The sequence below is a fragment of the Rhipicephalus sanguineus genome, chromosome 5 (assembly GCF_013339695.2).
Source record: "Rhipicephalus sanguineus isolate Rsan-2018 chromosome 5, BIME_Rsan_1.4, whole genome shotgun sequence".
Classification (NCBI taxonomy): domain Eukaryota; kingdom Metazoa; phylum Arthropoda; class Arachnida; order Ixodida; family Ixodidae; genus Rhipicephalus; species Rhipicephalus sanguineus.
In genome coordinates, this window is record NC_051180.1 from 161,110,701 (window position 1) to 161,129,528 (window position 18,828).

General features: G+C 49.3%; 1 protein-coding gene across 1 annotated transcript in view; it reads right to left on the minus strand.

Moving 5' to 3' along the window:
• Positions 1–17,778, minus strand: part of LOC119394392 (transcriptional activator GLI3) — a 76,693-nt gene extending 58,915 nt beyond the window's left edge. Inside the window, exon 1 of the mRNA XM_037661690.2 lies at positions 17,246–17,778. Within this exon, the coding sequence (XP_037517618.1) occupies positions 17,246–17,406 (161 nt within the window). The 5' untranslated portion in view covers positions 17,407–17,778. The remainder of the gene's footprint in view (positions 1–17,245) is intronic.
• Between the last annotated feature and the right edge of the window lie 1,050 nt (positions 17,779–18,828).

An 18,828-nucleotide genomic window follows, 5' to 3' on the forward strand; every position in this document is an offset into this window, starting at 1 on the left:
ACCTCTCGTGGGCATCGAGATAAGATGGAGATCGTGATGCAGTATGATCTATGGTGCTCGAACGCGATTACGACGTCAGCCCCGGTCTCGGAGGGCACACAACACGTCTGCCATGCTGCTTCGGCCCGAGCCAGTTTTCCAGTTCTCCTCTTGTTCCACTCGAAGGCATCCTCCACCGATCCACGGACCCAGTCCAAAGGCGCCGGCCCAAATGGACGAGCGATGCATCTCTCTCTCTCCCTTTCACCCCCCTTTCAGAACCAGCAACGGCAGTCGTACACGGGCTAACCCTGAGAGACGAAAAGCGATGAGAGAAGACACGCGCCAGTTACCGCGTCGCAACGATGAACCGCTCCCCTTTGTCAAAGCGCACCGCGATATCGGCGATGAAATATTAACAGAGTGGCCCCGTCATGGCGCGCGGCAAGATGGGACCAGTAAAGAGAAACAAGAGAGAGAGAGAGCTCGAATCAGACGAGAGAAATGACCCACTCGGCATTTAAGAAAAACATTTCTGTAGAATAAGAGAAGTAAAGCGGCGCTGAGAGCTGGCCGGTTGCGAAGTTTGTGAATTAGACTCCGGCGCAGAGGAGGTACCAGCTTGTTCACGAGGTTGCCCTGTTATGAAAGCAAGAGGAGATTGTGCTCAAGCAGGGAAGAATGATTGGATAGTTCGCACAGGTAAAAGACAGCGCGACAGGACAAAAGAGAGAGAGAGAGAGAAAACCGCGTCCTGTAGCTCGTCCTAAGGTCTTCGCTCTCTGTGTTGTCTTGTCGCACTTATACCTAAAGAATATATGCCCGTCTGCAGGGCTTCGTAGGTGTTCATCGGGCGAGATACGTATTGCACACAACTCACGATGCAATCTTGTACCACGTATAGAGCATTGCTTTCCCTGCGTATCCCTTATGTTGTGTCCGTAGACGGACACCCATATTGGTGTCCGTCTGAGGCGGTTCGTTTCGTTTCACCATATTCTATGAGGAAGACCGATCCACTAGCCGAAACTGTCAGAACGAAATAAACAGTTGCTCTGCTTTCATTGCAGCACTCTTGAAGTTTCTTGCAAAGGTATACATATATAAAGGAGGAAGCGACGTCCACTATGAGGGACACCGGGATAACGCAGCAACTCGGTTCAAAACCAAAACTATGGCGGGCCTCGTGCTTACACATTACACTTTATTCTAAATTCTTATCTCCCCTTCCACCTCCTACAATCCTATTAAGCGAAAATCCAAGCCGTACGTTTTCCGGCATAAGTCCTTTATTTACCCGTAACAATTTACTGAGAATCAGCGCTCACAGACGAAACGCAAAGAGAACATTCAACAGCTTGTCAGCAAAATGAGGAATATATAAAGAAACGGGAAAAAATGACGAAGCATGAAATTTTCCAGCGCAATATTCCTCTGACGGAGTGGAAAAGCCTGTCAGTGCAAATCAGCGCGGCTGCCAATTACAAGCGATAATGCGAATAAATAGGCGTCTGTAAGTCTCTCGGCGTTCCATCGGCGGATACGATCGCAGCTACGGGACAAAAGGAAAAGAAAGCCGCCCCACAGGGCACATACGCACTGTTCCGATAATTATCCACGCTGCAGAGCGGATGATTTTCAGGGCAAGGGCGAGCTCCACTGGTGACAGGGGAGAAGCGATCGGAGACAGAGATAAGGAAAAAAAAAAAAAAAGAAACGCGGCAACTCGGGATACAGAGTCGATCAGATGCCGCCCTTTCGCCATTTTGCCGAGAACGTCGTCTTGAGGCGAGGAGAGAGCGTCGGAGAGCAAAAGCCGTCATCGGCACGTACAGCCAAAAACGTGCGCCGATATCTGGGGGGTGACACCTCAAAAGAGGGCCGAACCGAAGATACACGCAGCGCCATATGCGTTGATAAGACGGGAAAGAGTGCTGTCGCGGCCGCCATTGGCTACGCCGGTGAGTGCGCGCAATGCGATTGGTTGGTTGCCGTGGGAGAGTCGTACCCGAAGGAACCATAAAACGCAGAAAAAACGGGAGGGGGGTGGCAGCCCGTTGAAGGCTATTCCCGTAGTTGCGTGCACTGAAGTGCTCGAAAAGCCGAGCAAATAAGCGGATCGGCTAAATCGGCTGCCAATAAAACGTGATCCACTGCATACTGCCAACTGTATATTTCGACCTTTTCTGCTTCAGTCGTCTTGTTTGTTGTTGCTGCTTTTCGAGAAAACTCAATCAGCGACGACAGTCTGCTGGCGTCACGTACTGCACTGGCGTCATAAAAAAGCCAACTCGCGCCGGTTCAAAGCACGCAGCTATACGTTTTCTCGCGCGGGAATTGGCGTGTGCACCATTAGGGACCCCAAAGTCGCTGCACGTAACTAACTATGCGTGCTGAAAGAGAACGGTCTCACGGCAACACCGCCCAGGTATCACTTATCAGGGCCCGCGCTGCCTCGCCTTGGTTGGCGCAGTCACGTAGCTAATGGTGATTCGTTGTGCAAACGTCGATACAAATCGAATTATCTGTCTAGTGTTCCGGCCGTGCACCGCTTATGAAAGGCCAGTCGGCATTCAAGCGAGCGTTCGGCTTTGGATTAAGTTATTACGGCTGACTGGGCGACGACAGAGACGATGGAGAAGATGGAGTCGCTGATGTCTTTTGCGCAGAAGAGATAGGAGAGGCCCATGGCAGGGGTTAGATGGCCCTTGAAGATGGCGGAAGCCAGTCGTCCGGATCGTTTGCCGCGAGGCAAAAGAACCCTTGAAAAAAAAAAAAAGTCGAGCTACCAAAGTCAGTCAATCAATGATGATGATGGGGCGCCCCGAATGCATTTTTTTTTCTTTTCACGAGAGTCAAAGTCATTTGCCGCTGCAGCTAAATGCAGACGCAGTGGAAACCGATGCGAGCTTCCAGTGCAGGTGTGCGTTTCAGCGGAAAAACAGTAAAATACGAGATGTACAATGATAGAGTGACGCATAAGTAGAAGCAGTATTAGAAAAAAATATGAGACCGAATTCTCCAAGGCTTTCTTTCGTAAGCCCACTCAGCCATTGACAGGCTGCCCGCGATAATTTTATGCCCCGTCTAAGGATTGGCTAGATTTTTCTTAAACTTGCTGCAATAGATCTTTCTGTTGCAGACAGTTACAGCGTGTACGATGTTTCTGCGGAGGCGGGCATCGCCTAGGCAGAACTGTTCGTAAGAGATAAAATTCAGCCAATCCCGATAACAATAATAATATCCGGGGTTTTACGTGCCATAACCACGATATGATTGTGAGGCACGCCGCAGTAGAGGGGCTCCGGAAATTTCGCATGTACACGGGCCTCTAGTATTTCGCCTCCACCGAAATGCGACCGCCGCGGCCGGGACCGAACCCGCGACCTTCGGGTCAGCAGCCGAGCACCGTAACCGAGCCAGTTCCGATGGTGGGTAAATCATTATCGACGTCAGGTAGCAAACGCCAAAAAGTAATTACGAACGAAACGTTTTGTGAATTCGGCCCCATCGAAACACGAGTGCCTGTCGAGATCGAGCCCGCAACTTCGAGCTCACGCTTCGCAATGCCGTCATATCCACCGGGCTACCACAGCCGGTGGAAGCAATGCCAGCCGTACAAACAATAACTTGTTTTACTCATAGCTTCGACCATATCCTGCAAGAAACTTAACGTACAGAACGATGTACAGACGGGAGACTCAACACCGGCGATTATACGGTTATCAACTGTCCAAACTTTCACACGCTTGGAGGGGACACGCGTAACGTCGAGGCAGCGAAACTTGTATTAATGATAGGGTATCACCATTTCTGCTTTGCACTTCCAAAGGCAAGATGTGTTTCAACATTGCGGGGCCTAACAAAAGGTGTCACTCCCCCCCCTTCCCCCCCCCCCCCAAAAAAAAAAGATGTTTCGTTTTTTGCCACCAGCACAACTGCATATCCATCATGGTGGAAGTCAAGTTGTTCGCGAACCTGCAGGGATGTTCATACCCACATATATGTTCGGAGAACAGCGGGAATTTCTCGCGCTGCAGGTTGTTTGTCGTGTGTCTGATTTCGTACGGAGATAAGCGACAACATTCCATTACGGCTTACGACATCCTGGGTACATTAATGCACTCGCATTAAACATAACGGAATCAAAGAACTTGTAAATGCGGCAAGCGGAGCAGCCTCTCACTTCGCTCACGCTGAGAATGAGCTGCATACGTCACAAAGCATCAATCCGATGATCACGCACACAGCTCAGAAAAGTGTGAGAAATTCTTGGAGGGGAGCTTGTTTGTGCTTTCGCGGGCAGACATTCGGCAGCACGACGTTTCGCACGTTTTTCGCATTGATAGAGGACCATCGAACTCGGCACATTTTGCCACAGCACATCACGAGTACGTACTAAGGGAAGGTGCGCTTCGCATTTGTGCAAGCAAACGAAGTAGTCAAAAAATCGCTTTGAGCACTTTGCGAGTGAACTGTTCCCGGTGATGGGCCTGTACTGCGTTCAGGAAAAATAAACACGCTGTCGGCAAGCCGCGAACATAAGAAGATCAGTGGAAGGTCGCAATAGTCGTTTTAAAACACTACCTATCTATTCTTTTGCAAGTTTCTTTTTTATAAGGCAGGAGGGGATACAATGGTCAGGAACGACAAAAATAGGCGAGTGCGTGGAATCTGAAGGTTGGCCCTTACAGGAGAGGCTACTTTCCGAACACTACAGACACCGAATAACGCGGCGGGCAATCCTAAACGTGTACCTCTGCATATACATTCACGGCTCGGGAAACATGAGAAATATTTTTGTGTTCGACGACTTAGTGCGCAAAGGGTTACACGATTGCTCCTCATACGCTTCAGTTCGCCTACCTTGAAATATATTGATAAGCCAACACACCTGCCTGCGTGAAACGGTGAAAAATTGCGCGAAAACAATGCGTCGCTCGTTCTGCTGAGCCCGATGATGTGTACCTCGCTAAGTACTTTTTTTTTTCAGACATCGAAATTATTTTATTCTGCGTTATCAAGCCAATGTGCGCGATACTCGAGACCTGTGGGAAAAGCCGTCAGAATCGTCAGCCCCACAAAAGCCACAGGTGCCCCGTAAGTAGCAGCGGCACAGCTACATACATTATATGTTACAACGGTGGTGCGATGCAGGGGCGTAGCCAGGGGGGGGGGGTGTTGAAGGTTAACCCCCCCCGAAATTTTTCAGTTTTGCTTCCGTATATATACACGCACACATACAAACGCACGCACGAACATGCATAAAGTATGGTTGACCCCTCCCCCCCCCCCCTCCCGAAAAATATTTCTGGCTACGCCCCTGGTGCGATGACACGGTCACAGTTGGTGCCAGGGGAGTCGGCGCATGGGTATCTGGCGCCGGTGCACGCTCAAGAATACACGTTTGCGGAGTAAAATCCAGCAGGAAATCGCTGCCACACTCAGTGAGTCTGTACTGATGCGCCTGTCAATTACGTTCAGTAATTACCGTGACGTCACCGCGGAGGCGAACCTACAACACCCATGTCCTCTAACAATCTTCTTTGCTTGTTTGTTTGTTTCTTTTCTCCGCTGAGGCAGAGGGACGGTGTTGTGCGGTTTTGCGGACGAGGAGCCGAATGCGAAAAGAAGCGAGGCGGCCTGCAGCAACCAGCGACACGCACGCACTTGCGGCGACGACGCGCGCTCGTGTTCTCACCTGCTGGCGCGTTCATCTGCGTTTCTCGCAGCGTGTACGCGCTAAGAAAACGCCACAAATGCGAATGAACGCAATGACACTCTAAATCGTGTCGCGTGCACAGGCGAACATTCATGACCGTATCCGTCTTGCAGAGTTGGTTAGTATGCGTTAAGTGTGCTGAAGAAAAGTGGTGCAACACACAGCTGCCTGGAGGACTATTCGCGCTGTGTGCCCGTGCAATCACGCACGACTCGTTTTTTTTTTTGTTGTTGTTGTTGTTGTTGTTTTTACAATTCCGTCATTATTTCCAGGCACAGGGTCAACTGCACGCGGGTACCTATGGAAGCAGCGGAGATCCCTATCAGAACACTGCGTAAAGAACTCCGGTTTCCTGCGCAAGCGCCTTGAAACATGGATGTGTTTGTTTTACCCATTTCTTTGTCTGAATCCCATTCATAACGCTTGGTCCCTTTCCCTACCGAGTTTTTTGGCCAAAAAAGAGACACTGAAAATGCAAGCATGCATTTCTACAGTGAGATGCATGCTTTCAGCGTGTTCTATATTTTTTTATTTTTTACTGCGCCATCTGTTCAAGTGAAAAAGAACTCAGCAACTGCGATCTCCAGTCGGTAAAATGTCAGCAGGGACAGTTGTACAAAGTATTTTTTTTTTTTTTCCTTTTGCGTCGTCGACATCCCTCGCGCAACAGATTAAAGGAAAGGCACTTTCCTTATGCACCAACAAGCCCACGTCGGTTATGGTTGCACGAGGCCACGAAAGATGGCGCTACCAGCATGCGAACTGCGTACGGGCAAGTCTACGGTACCATCAGGCTAAAAACTACTGTTTTCTCGTACAGTTGTGTCATTTACCTTCAGCATCCCTGCTGTTTAAAAGTAAAATGCAGCATCACCCCTTACCTGGCGTTCTAGAAGAATGGATCCCTGTACTACTAACCCGCGAGCACTTTCTAGTACGGCTGCGACGCACAATGGCGTTGAATTTTAGCTTGTCCGTAAACTTCTCAAGAGTTTTTACCAAGACTGCTTGCTGGCCTAGCTGGTATTTACTTAAGGACATAATTTATCCGCGAATATTAAAAAAAGCACGCCGCTCATCCTATCGTTGTGTTCCTCCCTCTGTGTGTGTGTTTACTTCGGGACTAATATATATTTATTTATTTTTTTACTGTTAGCGGGCAACGTTGGTAGCGCTACCTGACGATGCAGAGACTCGTCAGAGAAACACGGAGTTGATATTACAATGACTCACACGTTCTACTTCGCTGCTGGTGTTAAAAAATGCGAAGTATTTAGCGTGAGGGAATCAAGCACTCACAGTACTTTCATCGTATTGTTTCCGCGAGAACAGTGACGCGACTGCAGACATATCTAAAGCTCTCTATAGTTGTAGCTTGCCGGTAAACGTCTGAGACCCTCTGCCAGATACAGGCGTATGGCAGCAACGTCGCTTGTTTCATAGACATCGCGTGAAGCAGCGTTTAACCGGAGAGCACACAAAATTAACGCTGCAATGGCTTTATCGTATTCAACTTGATAGCCCGAATGAAGTGCTGGCAGCGATGAAGTCGGCTAAGGGACTACGGACCATCAAGGTCGTGTCATGAGAAGTCGATGGAAATTAAGACACCATGAATCGATTTGATAGAATCAATCACGCAGTTAGCCACTTCAAAATGTATTATAATTTGAAACTGGCACAGAAATCCACAAACTAAAGTATGTAGCGGCAGCTTGTGGAGAAGACTATATATAGCCTTCGCCACGTGTTGCCGCTACGTACCATATATGTTGCGAATGGGTACTAAGCGCTGAAAATGCACGTTTCAACTGTGATTACCGGACGTAGTAGGCTGCTATGCAATGCACCGTACAACTTGCTTAAAATTGCGGCCGTAATGTTATATGTTTTACGATAGTTTACGCCTTATTGCACCAGTGACATGTAAGACAGTTCACAATGACAGGCGGCGCTGCCTTCGCGACGAGCGGAACGGCAGACCCATTGCTTCCCGCAGTAAAAAAGAAAAGAGAAAGACTACCGGACTTTCGTTCCTTTTGCATTCGTTCTAAGCGCTGCCTTTCTATCGGTATGAGCCCAAACCAACTTTCTCGGTCCGAGAAAGTTGGATTACCAGATTGGGCTATTAAGTTGGCTATTAAGTTGGTTTACCAGATTGGGCTATTAATAGCCAAATTGGGCTACTTTTTGTTCGAGTTGGCGTCGAATTTTTCTCTTTGGCTATGTGGCTATTTTTGGGCTACATTGCTATAGAATTCCAAAAAGCTACAAAATGTAGATAGTATCGGGGACCCCAAACGGTCTATGCACGCACGCTCTTGCGTTCGTTTCAGGGGCGTAGCCAAGGGAGGGGGTTGGGGGGGGGTTGAAACCCCCCCCCCCGAAATTTTTCAGTTTTGCTTGCGTATATATACACGCACACATACAAACGCACGCACGAACATACATAAAGTATGGTTGAACCCCCCCCCCCCCCCCCGAAAAAAATTTCTGGCTACGCCCCTGGTTCGTTTGTACCTCCAGCCTTACAAGTGCCGGGGACCCCCACCAGATGCACCCACGGAGAATACAAAGGAAAGCAGGAGCGTCCGTACGCGAGCGTCTGGGGGTCTAAAACTCTCTAGTAACTTTAATGCACCTTGTCAACCAAGGCCCCCTGGCCGCCGCCATAAGCCCCTTTGGACTGAACATGCGTGACCCCCCAAAAATGCAGTACCGAGGCGCGACGTCGGCTTTTGTACTCCCGTGCCAAAGCCAAGAAAGGTGGAAGAACGCCGAGGCTTACATGCCAATGCCGCTAATAGGTCTCGCCATCAAAACATTCCAGTGCGTTGAACGATCCCTGCACCTGGAGACGTAGCCCAAGAAAGGGCTTCACGTGTCGTCAGTTTGAAACCAGTGTTGATGGCTCACGCTTTCTCTAGACTTTCTTGACTTCTACTACCGTAAAATGACGAGCAAGCACCCCCCCCCCCCACACACACACACACACGCACACACAGTGAAAGATAATAAGAAAGATGTGGAGGGGGATCTCTTGCTCAGTCCCAGACCAAAATCCAAGATAGCAGCGGAAGCGCCCCTAAGTAGAATGCGCACCTGTGTTTCTTATGAAATGCTTTGTTGAATAGGCGTGCATTCACAGTTTTTACTGAATCGGAGGGTGTCCGTCTGACATTTCAAGTGTTATGACAAGAATAGAAAGACGTTCTTCAAATACCCCAACAATTTGCGACAACCCGGAATGCGACCCCGACACATCGCACTGTACAAGTACTAAGAAATCGTGCACATATCTAGACTCCCAGGAACCGCTCCTGCAGCATTATGTGGCGGAGAACAGGTTGAAAAAAAAAAAAAAAAAACGTCGCGAAGGAGGGAGGCGAGGGGAAGGGGGGGTGGCGCTTGGTCAGTCATTGGCGTATATTTTCAAGTCTCCCGAAAAGGGGAAGGGGGCACATGATTGTGAAAGCTAGCAGTTCGCGTGACACGTGGGGAGCGCCCATCCGAAGGGTGCAGGTTCAGTGACCCTGCCAGTGGCAGTTTGTCATTTCGTCCACTTAAATTTACTTAAGTTTCGCTCTGAGGGGGCGAACCCCGCCCCCCCCCCGCTTGGCTACACCACTGAATGCGGGGCTTGTTTTCTTTGTCTGTGCTTGACTCTGCAGTGACAGCTCTTCGTGTCGCTACACGTCTGATTACTGTTCGATCATTGCATTTGGAGGAATAAATTCGCGCTTCTTGCAGAGTGCTGGCAGTGCGTCTTAAATATCAAAAAAATATTACGCTTTACAACGGATTCACGCATACATTTGCAGATTTTGGCTATTTTTGGGCTACTTCAAAATTTTCGCGTTGGGCTATGTTTGGGCTACCTCGGAGTCCAATTTGGCGGTTTGAGGCTCGCACCATCTGGTAACCCTGCAAGTTTCCGACCTATCGGTTATTCTACTTCTATGTGTGCGAGTGAACACCCAGAATGCTGCGGTCTCCCGGCGAAAAAAAAAAAGAAAGAGAAAGAAAAGTACACCGACTAATTGCGCCATAAGTGGGCGCCGCACTGTGTTGCAAGGGCCGCACTTGTCAAATGCTTCCAACCAATGACGGCGTATACATTCGCTATCGCGTTCGCATATCGCTGTTGCCAGCTGCCGCGGTAGGAGGTGAAATGCTAGAGGCCCGTGTACTGGTGCGCGTGGCCCCAGGTGGTCGAAATTAATCCCTAGAACGGCGTCTCTCGTAATCATATCCCGGTTTTGGCACGTTAAACCGCAGTGATTAACAGCAAAGCTGTTAATAATCAATAATAAGCAAATCGTTCCGTGTCCGGTGAAACAAAAAAACTACTATCATGAACGGGTATGTGCCACAGAAATTGGGTAACCACTGGTCCACAAAAATGAAGAAGGCAACAGTAAGCCCAAGAAATGGCTGCGAAGCGACGGCAACCCCGAAGCGATGGAAGGCCTACGCCAACGACGACGTGCCCGTAGATCTACGAGAGGTGCGAACGCTTGGTTTCAGCACGAGGTTCTAACGCTTCAGTTTGGACATCAGCATCGTGTATGCGACTGTTTGTGGTTTAACTCGAACCTCTTTGTGGTGAGAATCAACGTAGAAACAACTTAGCAACACCAAGCTAAAGCCTAGCAACGACCTAGACGCAACGTAGAAACAACCTGCATCACCTAGTTAAAGCCGAGGAAGAACCTAGAAGCAACCAGATTAGTGTTCAGAATCGTTCAGTTCCGCTGTGTCAAGCCTTGAGCGGCTTAGTGCGTGCTTCGCCAATTTTTTTATTATTATTATATCATTGTTACCAGCGTATTTCTGGAGTGCGACTCCATCCTACGACAGACTTAAATCTTGTGATACAAGTTACAGTTCCACGGCCGCTTTTTTTTCTTTTTCTTTGTTTTTTTTGCATCCTATGATTGAACAAGCTCAGGTGTAGGACGTGACACTACAAAGAAAACGGTTTTTAAAGAAATATTATTTATTTGTAGAGTTCGTGAGCATACAACATGTGAGATAGCATGCAATAGTGGTGGACAGACAACGTTGTCGAGCTAAGGAACCGTAAAACTTGGCTGTACGTCCCTTTAACTAGCAGCTGGACTCCTTCGTCGATAACACGCGCGCAACATATTATATTCTCGCCGCGCCTCCAACGTAGTTGGACTATGCGCTAAAAGCTGTCGCTGTCAGTGCTGCTATACGTCACGGCACGCCGGTAGCCCGGTAAACCGCAAGAAGCTTGCGGACAAGAACTTTTGTACCGACGGAGTCGAACTTTTAATGTGCGGACAAATGAAAGTATACCTACGACATCGTTCAAGTTCCGGAGTTCTGCCTCGATTGAGGTGTTAAATGAAATGATGGTAGAGAGTTGCTTTCCAAAGCGCTTTTGAACATGCTAGAGTTATAACGCAGCAGATGCGTATTAATGCGGACCTGTCATCACTGATAATAAAATGAGGCTGCGGAGTTGCACTCACGGCTCGCGCGTACGCAGTACTCACAGGCCTAACAGCGATTTCGATGCGCGAAGTGGCTTTTGCGTAATACCGTTCACTGGACTACGGCAGCGACACTTCATCTAACCGCGTCGCTTCATGTAACCGCGTCGTTTTGTGTTTTTGTGTTTGTTGAGTGTTCTTGTCGAGAAAAAAACGTTCGAAAAGGCAACAAATCCGTAATAACAGTGCTGGCGACAATTTACGTGCGCAGTGAAGTTTGGTAGGCTTGGTAGCTCGATTAGCCGCAATAATAGTTATCAGTTTGCTTGTTTTCTCCCTGCGCCGTCAGATGGCGCCACACATCCGGCCACTAACGCTTATTGCTTCTTCGAAGTTTGCGGAAAGAAACTGAAACTTTGAAAATTGTCACTGTTATCAGCGAGTTTTAGGTCTGCGTTAGTAAGAAGGCCCCATCTCGCGTAGAGCACGCGCGCGGATCTTCTGCTCGTGCGTAAGATGCGAAATGCGGCATTCTTACTTGAGCAACGCCGTTACGGACGCAGTAGCCAAACTCGCTATCTTTTTCTCACTCACAGCGCGCAAGACGCGCCTACTCTATTCCCACCATTGTAAAGGATTGATCAACTATTAGACAGTTATAGTTTAGCGTTAGCGTGATAGCGGGGGTTAAGGGAATAGCGTTACCGTGCCGCAAACGATGGTTGCGGAAAGAGTGTTTCAGTTTAGCGGGATAGCGTTTACGTGCCCAAGCCGGGCGCCACCTAGCGAAGGCTGAATGCATTAAAAAAAGTGAAAAGAACAAAACCGAGAATGCTCGCCTGTGTCCCCGCACGCAGCAATATTACCCCTCTTTTTGGTGAAAACAAAAGTAAATAAATATGGACTAAGCACCAAAAGCGAAAATTTTCATGTTGCAGACTTGTTCACACCGATCTTCTAGATAGGCCTCGGGACGTTCGAAATGGGAAGTGATCTCAAAAACTACGCCAAGTTATCCGCAATGCCGTGTCGTCGAAGCTACCTGAAGGCAAGCGAAGCCATTTCGCACAGTCGTTTGCTACGAAAGTGGATCCGTCCACATCAACGCTAAATTCAGTTCAAAGCGGGCGTCCAAAACCGCCGCCATGTTTTACGTACACTACGTTAACCACGCAAACACGCTAACGCTAAATCTGAAAAATAGCGTGCGTACGGTAAACGCTACGGGTCGTTTACGGTACTGCGCATGCGCACTTCGATCCCGCTATTCCGTTAAACCCGCTAAACTATAACTGTCTATTTATTCTGTGTACCTAAATAGCCTCAATGCTATGAACAGGAGGAAACGTAAGTTAAATCACATTCACTGTGACTGTGTGCACTGCTCACGATATACATTGCTTGCGTTGAGGTCATTGAAACCTTCTCCATGTTGGAGCACCAGCAAGGTGGAACGCAAAGTTCACGAAGCCATACGCGATAATGTTGTCAGTACATCGCATGCAGATTCTTTCGTTATTCATGGCACAGAGAACTATCACGTTTCGGCCGCGTCGTCATCACACTGAAGCAAGTTGATCGCAACGTCATGATGTTGCATCACAACTAACTACATTGTCAAAGTAGCAGTACTCTTTACAAACTGCGTCCATGATATCACGTGCAAGCTATCAATAAGGCGCGGACGTGATTACATTCGGATGACGTTGTGGGTACCGATGTATGGACATGCAGGTTCGTCCGGAAAAATCACACTGCAACCTTATAACGACGGTCGATAAAAAGGAGAGCGCAGAATGAGCTTCATATCTGTGTAGGTAAAACATTGGTACACAACTCGCTCATTCGGATGCTGGCATTACCAGATTAAATACGGTCGTTGAATTCGGTCAAAAATTGTCGTCATCATATCCCGTTACACACAGCGGCTGGAAGGAACAAAATAAGAGAATGATATGAGCGAGGTGGGTTCGTATCACAGGAGAGCCAAAGAACGCGATCATTTCACTACAGACAGAGGCAGCCTGTTTGAGAAACAGAATTGCTCTGGGTGGCCTCAAGTGCAGATGCTTGTGTAAGCGACTATTGGTCCAAAGCTGAAAGAGCGCGCTCAAGTTTTGATCTGCCTAGTGTTTTGTAAACTGCCATAGTTTTAAATACAACAGCAGAAGAAGTTTGGCAGACTGCAGCAGAGGACACGGTAAAGGGTGCTATGTCATGCGGGTTAGTTATCTCTCGGTAGCGGACATATTCAATGGAGGATCGTGTACTTGTTGAAGAAACCCGGACGTGGATGGCGTTAATAAGAAAAGAAATTGCTGTACGCCAGAACAGGCGCGCAAACATGGTGCAAGAGTTCACAAACGCTGTTTCGCAAGACTAGTCGGAAATCAACCGAAATATTTTTGTGGCGATTCTGGCTTTCGTGTGTAGGCCGTCGCACGCACGAGCGGAACAGTGCGAGTCACTGACGAAAACGCTCCATGCGCTTTCGTTGAACACGCAGATACCGGCAGCATCGCCTTTTGGTGGCGTCAGTAGGTGTCGCGACGTGCGCGTCGCAGAGCTGGGGAACATTGTATGCAGTGAACTGACCCTGATGTGGCTATTTTTGTATATATTTTTGCTTTATCGGCTAGTGCAAATCGCTAATTGTCTGCCTAATACGAAGGGTACAGCCAGATATAGTAGTTTCTCCCATGAGTTCGGCATTATTGGTAGTCCGTTTCGCGATCGCTCTAGACTGACTCAGCTGTGCTTACTTCTGAAGGACAACGCATTCTTTAATCATTTTTAACTCTACGTAGATGCAAAGCTTTCAATCTAATATGAAGTTCCAGCGCGGTATGGCTGTCATAACCAAGTGTACTTGCAGTGCGAATAAAGTGCGCGTACACGTCATTCTGAAGTTAGCCTCCTAATTAAGTCGCATTTCACAACTAGGCGTAACCTGATGCCTCTTAAAGCAGAAACAACAGCAGTCGTCACGGAAGCTACAAATGAATAATTAATTGCTAATAATTAACCCACGATATGATTATGAGGCGCACCTTAGTGAAAGGCTCCGGAAATTTCTACCACCTGGGGTTCTTTAGCGTGCAACCTAAAGTACACGGGCCTTCCATCATTTCGCCTCCATCGAAATGCGCTCGCCGCGGCTGGGATCGAACCCGCGTCCTTCGGGCACTATATAACTGTAACACCACGGCGGCTAAAGCCTACAAGGATTTGCAGAGTTATGAAATTCGACTGCACAGCAAAGCTCATTCAGCCATGAACATCCATCCGTAGTCGAATCTGAGATTTCCTTTTTAACGAGAACACAATGGAATTGTCCTCCTCTTATCTCTCTTTTAATTCCGTCTCGGTTATACAGTGGTTACGGCGCTCGGCTGCTGACACGAAAGTTGCGGGTTCGATCCCGGCCGCGGTCGTCGCACTTCGATATAGAGGCTAAATGCTAGAGGCCCGTGTACTGTGCGAAGTCAGTGCACGTTAAAGAAAGCCAGACGGCCGAAATTGCCGGAGCCTTCCACTACGGCGTTCCTCATAATCACATCGTGGTTTTGGCACGTAAGCCCGTAAGCCCCAAAAGGAAATTGCTAATTTCCTTTTTCAGCCCTTTGACCCTGACTGACACGACGTAAAGTCTGGCTTATGATCAGTATCGGGTGCTCGCTACAACTGGTGATAAAATACGAATATAACAGAAGGAAAGAAAATCGCGTCGGGCTAGACACGTTCGAAAGGAAACGCACTAGAAAGTCGAAGCGGAAACTACGCAGGAAACGTTCTAGGTGTCATGCGTGGCGTAAACAGAGATCGGCGAATCGATTTTGCACGCGCAGCAGGGTTGCTTCCATTCTTCAAAAGAAGGCTACTTTACTACAAAGGACATGATTTCCGCATTACGTTACGGCCTGATGCAGTAGCGTGGCAAAGCTGACTACTTCGGAAATTTCGCGCCTAATGTATCGCTTGCGGGTGCTCCTCGCACATGCGCGTGACCAACGCAATGGCACTGCCATTTCTGCAGCGTGCGCCAGTGCGTTTCTAGGAGTTCGTCCACCATTGCGCGACCTTTTTCAGCTGACAGTGGGCGCTTTTTATCACTAAGCGCTCCATGTCGCTTTGTCAAAAAAAAAAAAAAAATCAAGACAGCAGAAGCGCTAGCTTCAACAAACGGTTATTTGAGGCATGAAGTGACAGTGAGTAAAATCTATCCAAACATCGGACGCGGACAAGTGACGTGTGCACTAGCTGTCAACTCACGCATATATGTAGGTTTGCAGAACTTTAAATAAACGTTCGTTGAAGTTAGCGCTTCTGTTTCCTTGCCTCCTCTGTCTGCACTTTGATCTGTCTTTATGGGGCCCTGCTTAGACATCAAATCCTTGTTCGGCAATGGCAAGCCCAATAGGTGGCGCATGTGTCCCGTGACGTCGAAACAGTCGAACTAAAGAGCCTAGTAGACTGTAACAACTTCAAAAAACTGTCATAGATTCGGCGCAAATAAAGGTGGTTTCAGTTGTGCATATGTTCGTCTCATTGGCGATGACGGTGTGCAAAGCACCGGGCGTTCCAAAGAACGCAAGCAGGTCGTGGGACTTCAGATAAACTGCTTCCGAATATCCCTAACATACTCTGTGTGAGATACGCGTTAAAGGCGAGCGGGGGCACTCTTCCTGAAGCGGTGCGCCCAACTCGGAATGTGTGTGTTCAGATAGTTGCAAGCGGTCCAGGTGTCAGAACATGCGTGCTATGCTTGTTCTGCACATACGCACAAAGCACACAACGAAACGCAGGCTGCAGTGTGGTCGTAGTTTCGTATTCGTCGTCTGTGAGGTCGAGGTTTTGGTGAATTTCAAGCACGAGTGGTCGGAAAGCAACACGAAGAAATGTGGTAAAAGGACGCCGAACCCTGAAGTTCAAAAACGACGCTTCGGCTCCCTATGATGGGCACGTCTTATGGAATGGCGTGATGTCAGCATAATTGCTCAGAGGCATCCTAAATGCCAAAAACATTATTCCTACCTTCCGCTCGGTTTGTTCTTGTACGGAAGCAGCGCGACAACATCGCCTAACATGACTGAAACCAGACGTTAGCGAAGTGTGTCGCGACAAAAAGTGTCGAAGAACAAAATGGATTCGATACGACACACCGGCGTCCGAAAGCGTGTCGGCTTCGCACAGCCGCACTGCAGGCAATCACGCTTCCAACGTCCAAGTTAGAACCATGGAATTCGATGGCTCTACCTTTGCTTAAGGGACTTATGATAAGCTGAGTGTGCGATAACTTCCTACAATCTAACTTTCAGCTTTCGTGTCAATGCAATGACGACAGATTAATGTGTAACTGCAAGGCAATGTCTGGCTAGTATGAACGAAATGTTTACATTTTCGGCGCTCGTGATTGTTTCGTTTCTGGTACTGTCAGCAAATTTAACATGGCGTTTAAGTTCTGGAAGCCCATACCTGCTTGAAAATAACACATAACTCGCTGTTTTCGGATATGAACAGTAAAGCCGGACGCGAAACCTCACGTAATTAATACCTACTGTTTAGGTTGGGCAAAGCCACTAAGGTATCCTGGCCAAAACCAATACTGCTTTCCCTCAAAAGCTGACCGTCATACGGTTAATATAGTTGAGTTGGAGTGTCTCGCGATGTACCTCTCTGCTTTTAGCTAAGCAGATTACGTCACAAGCTAAGGACACCAAATCACGTTTATAGAATGATCACGCGTTCGAGAAGCGCAGATTGGAATTCATGAACCGGTGTGTGACCTGCTGCAGCAGAAAGCACGGCATATGACTGCGTCGTTTCTTGATGGCATTGCCAACGAGGGCATTTTGTGAAAGCGCGTCAACATGAAAGCGTGAAGTAGTGAGGGGTGCCGGGTTTTCGCAGTGGCGTTGAAAATAATTCAGCGCGGGTAACAGTCGCTTACTCCGCTCTGACTTTCTACGTCGAGTCCGCGATGTTCAATTGTGCAAGTGACCATCGGCACCTCAAAACACGTCCCCGTGTCACGATCAAGCACGTAGTGGCCAACCTAAGAGGCGATGGCGTAAGCACTCACCCAGCTGCCGGGGCATGTGGAAACGCGTGTAGCCGTGGCTCCCAGACATAGCGTCCTTCGTGCGTGCGCTGGTCCACGGGGATGGCGGCGTGCACGGCCGCGAAGGCGCTGGGGAACTGCAGCGGCAGGCCCGCGGCCGCCAGGCGCGGCACGTCAGACATGGGTCGCCAGCTGCTGATGCATCCTCGCGCGCACTACACCGCCGTCAAGAGAAAGCTCCGAACGGAACGAACACGGCACACGCTGCTGCTGCTGCTACGAGCACTGTTGTTGAACGCCGGCGCGCGCTCGTCGGAGGGATGCGCGGCCGGTGAAGACGAAGCCGGGCCCGCTCTCATAACAGCGGCCCCGGCGGACAGCAGCCTCTGGCGTCGTCCATCGAGCCGTAATCCTTGTCGAGCGAGTATCCTGAAGCTAGCGCAATGCAGTGGTTGGCAGTGCGGGGAAAGAAAAGAGTTTCGCGACGATTCCGCGCACACGGAGAGAGCACAAAACGCACGTGCACCGAACGACGGGCAGCAAATGAAGACGCCAAGGCGTTTCGGCCCGCGATGACACGGCCACGGGAACGAGAGTATGCGCTCGCTCCGCTCTCACCGGGCGGTTCTTCCTCCTCTCCGGGTCCGCCTCCTCACCGATGCTTTTCCTGCTCCTTTTGCTTGGAGGCTGCTTCTCGGATCTTTGCGGGGAGGAGGCCTCCTCCTCCCGTCTTTCGCCGGAGGGCGAGGAGGGTCCTTTCCCTCGTCGCCTGTATGACTCTATCTTCGACGGCCATGTTGGGGCCTCACTGTGGCAGCACACTTACCTGCGCCAGTCCAGTCATGGCACTTTGACGCCGCCACTTGCGAGAAATGGGCACCCTCCCTCGCTTCAGCTGCCGGCAAGAGAGCCTGCCGCGAAATGCATTCCTCCCATCAGATGCGTTGCAGTGCTGCGGTGGTTGGCGGAGTGAACGCGGGACGGACAAAGCGCTCCGCTTCATCTCTTCACGTTCAGTGTTGAAAAACGACGAATCTTCTTATTTTTGCGCGGGAAGCGTAACTTTGTCTCCTCGACAAGAACGCTACCGACCAACAGTAAAGCATCGACGAGGCACTAACGATTTCTCTGGAACGAGGTAGATAAACAATAGTTGCAGGTTTTAGGAACACGTTAACTCTTTAGTGCCGCCAGAAGGAGCGCGGACTATCATCTCCCATTTGCGCTACAGTGAAGGGACGTTCAACGCTCGCATAGTTATGCGATGACGTGTTATCTATGTTCTTTCAACGTGCCACCTGCAGTGTCCAATGTAGTGTTCTCCCCAACTTGCAAGACCACTGCGTTCCTGGCCGATCGCAGAGCCTCCTAACAAGATTTCCTGCGCCCCTTCTTCGCGGCACCTGCGCATCGGAAAATCATCGACCGTGCCGAGAAGGGCTCACAAGCTAGCCGCTTGCAAAGCTTTAATCGCGTTTGCGAGTGAAGGGCGACAACGTCCCCTGGATAAGCTGCGCTTCAGCGCAGGTGTTTCGACACCTTTGTTTTGAACGACCGAACCCTTCGGAGACCGCGTCCGGAGGACTCAGTGGTGTCTCGCCTCG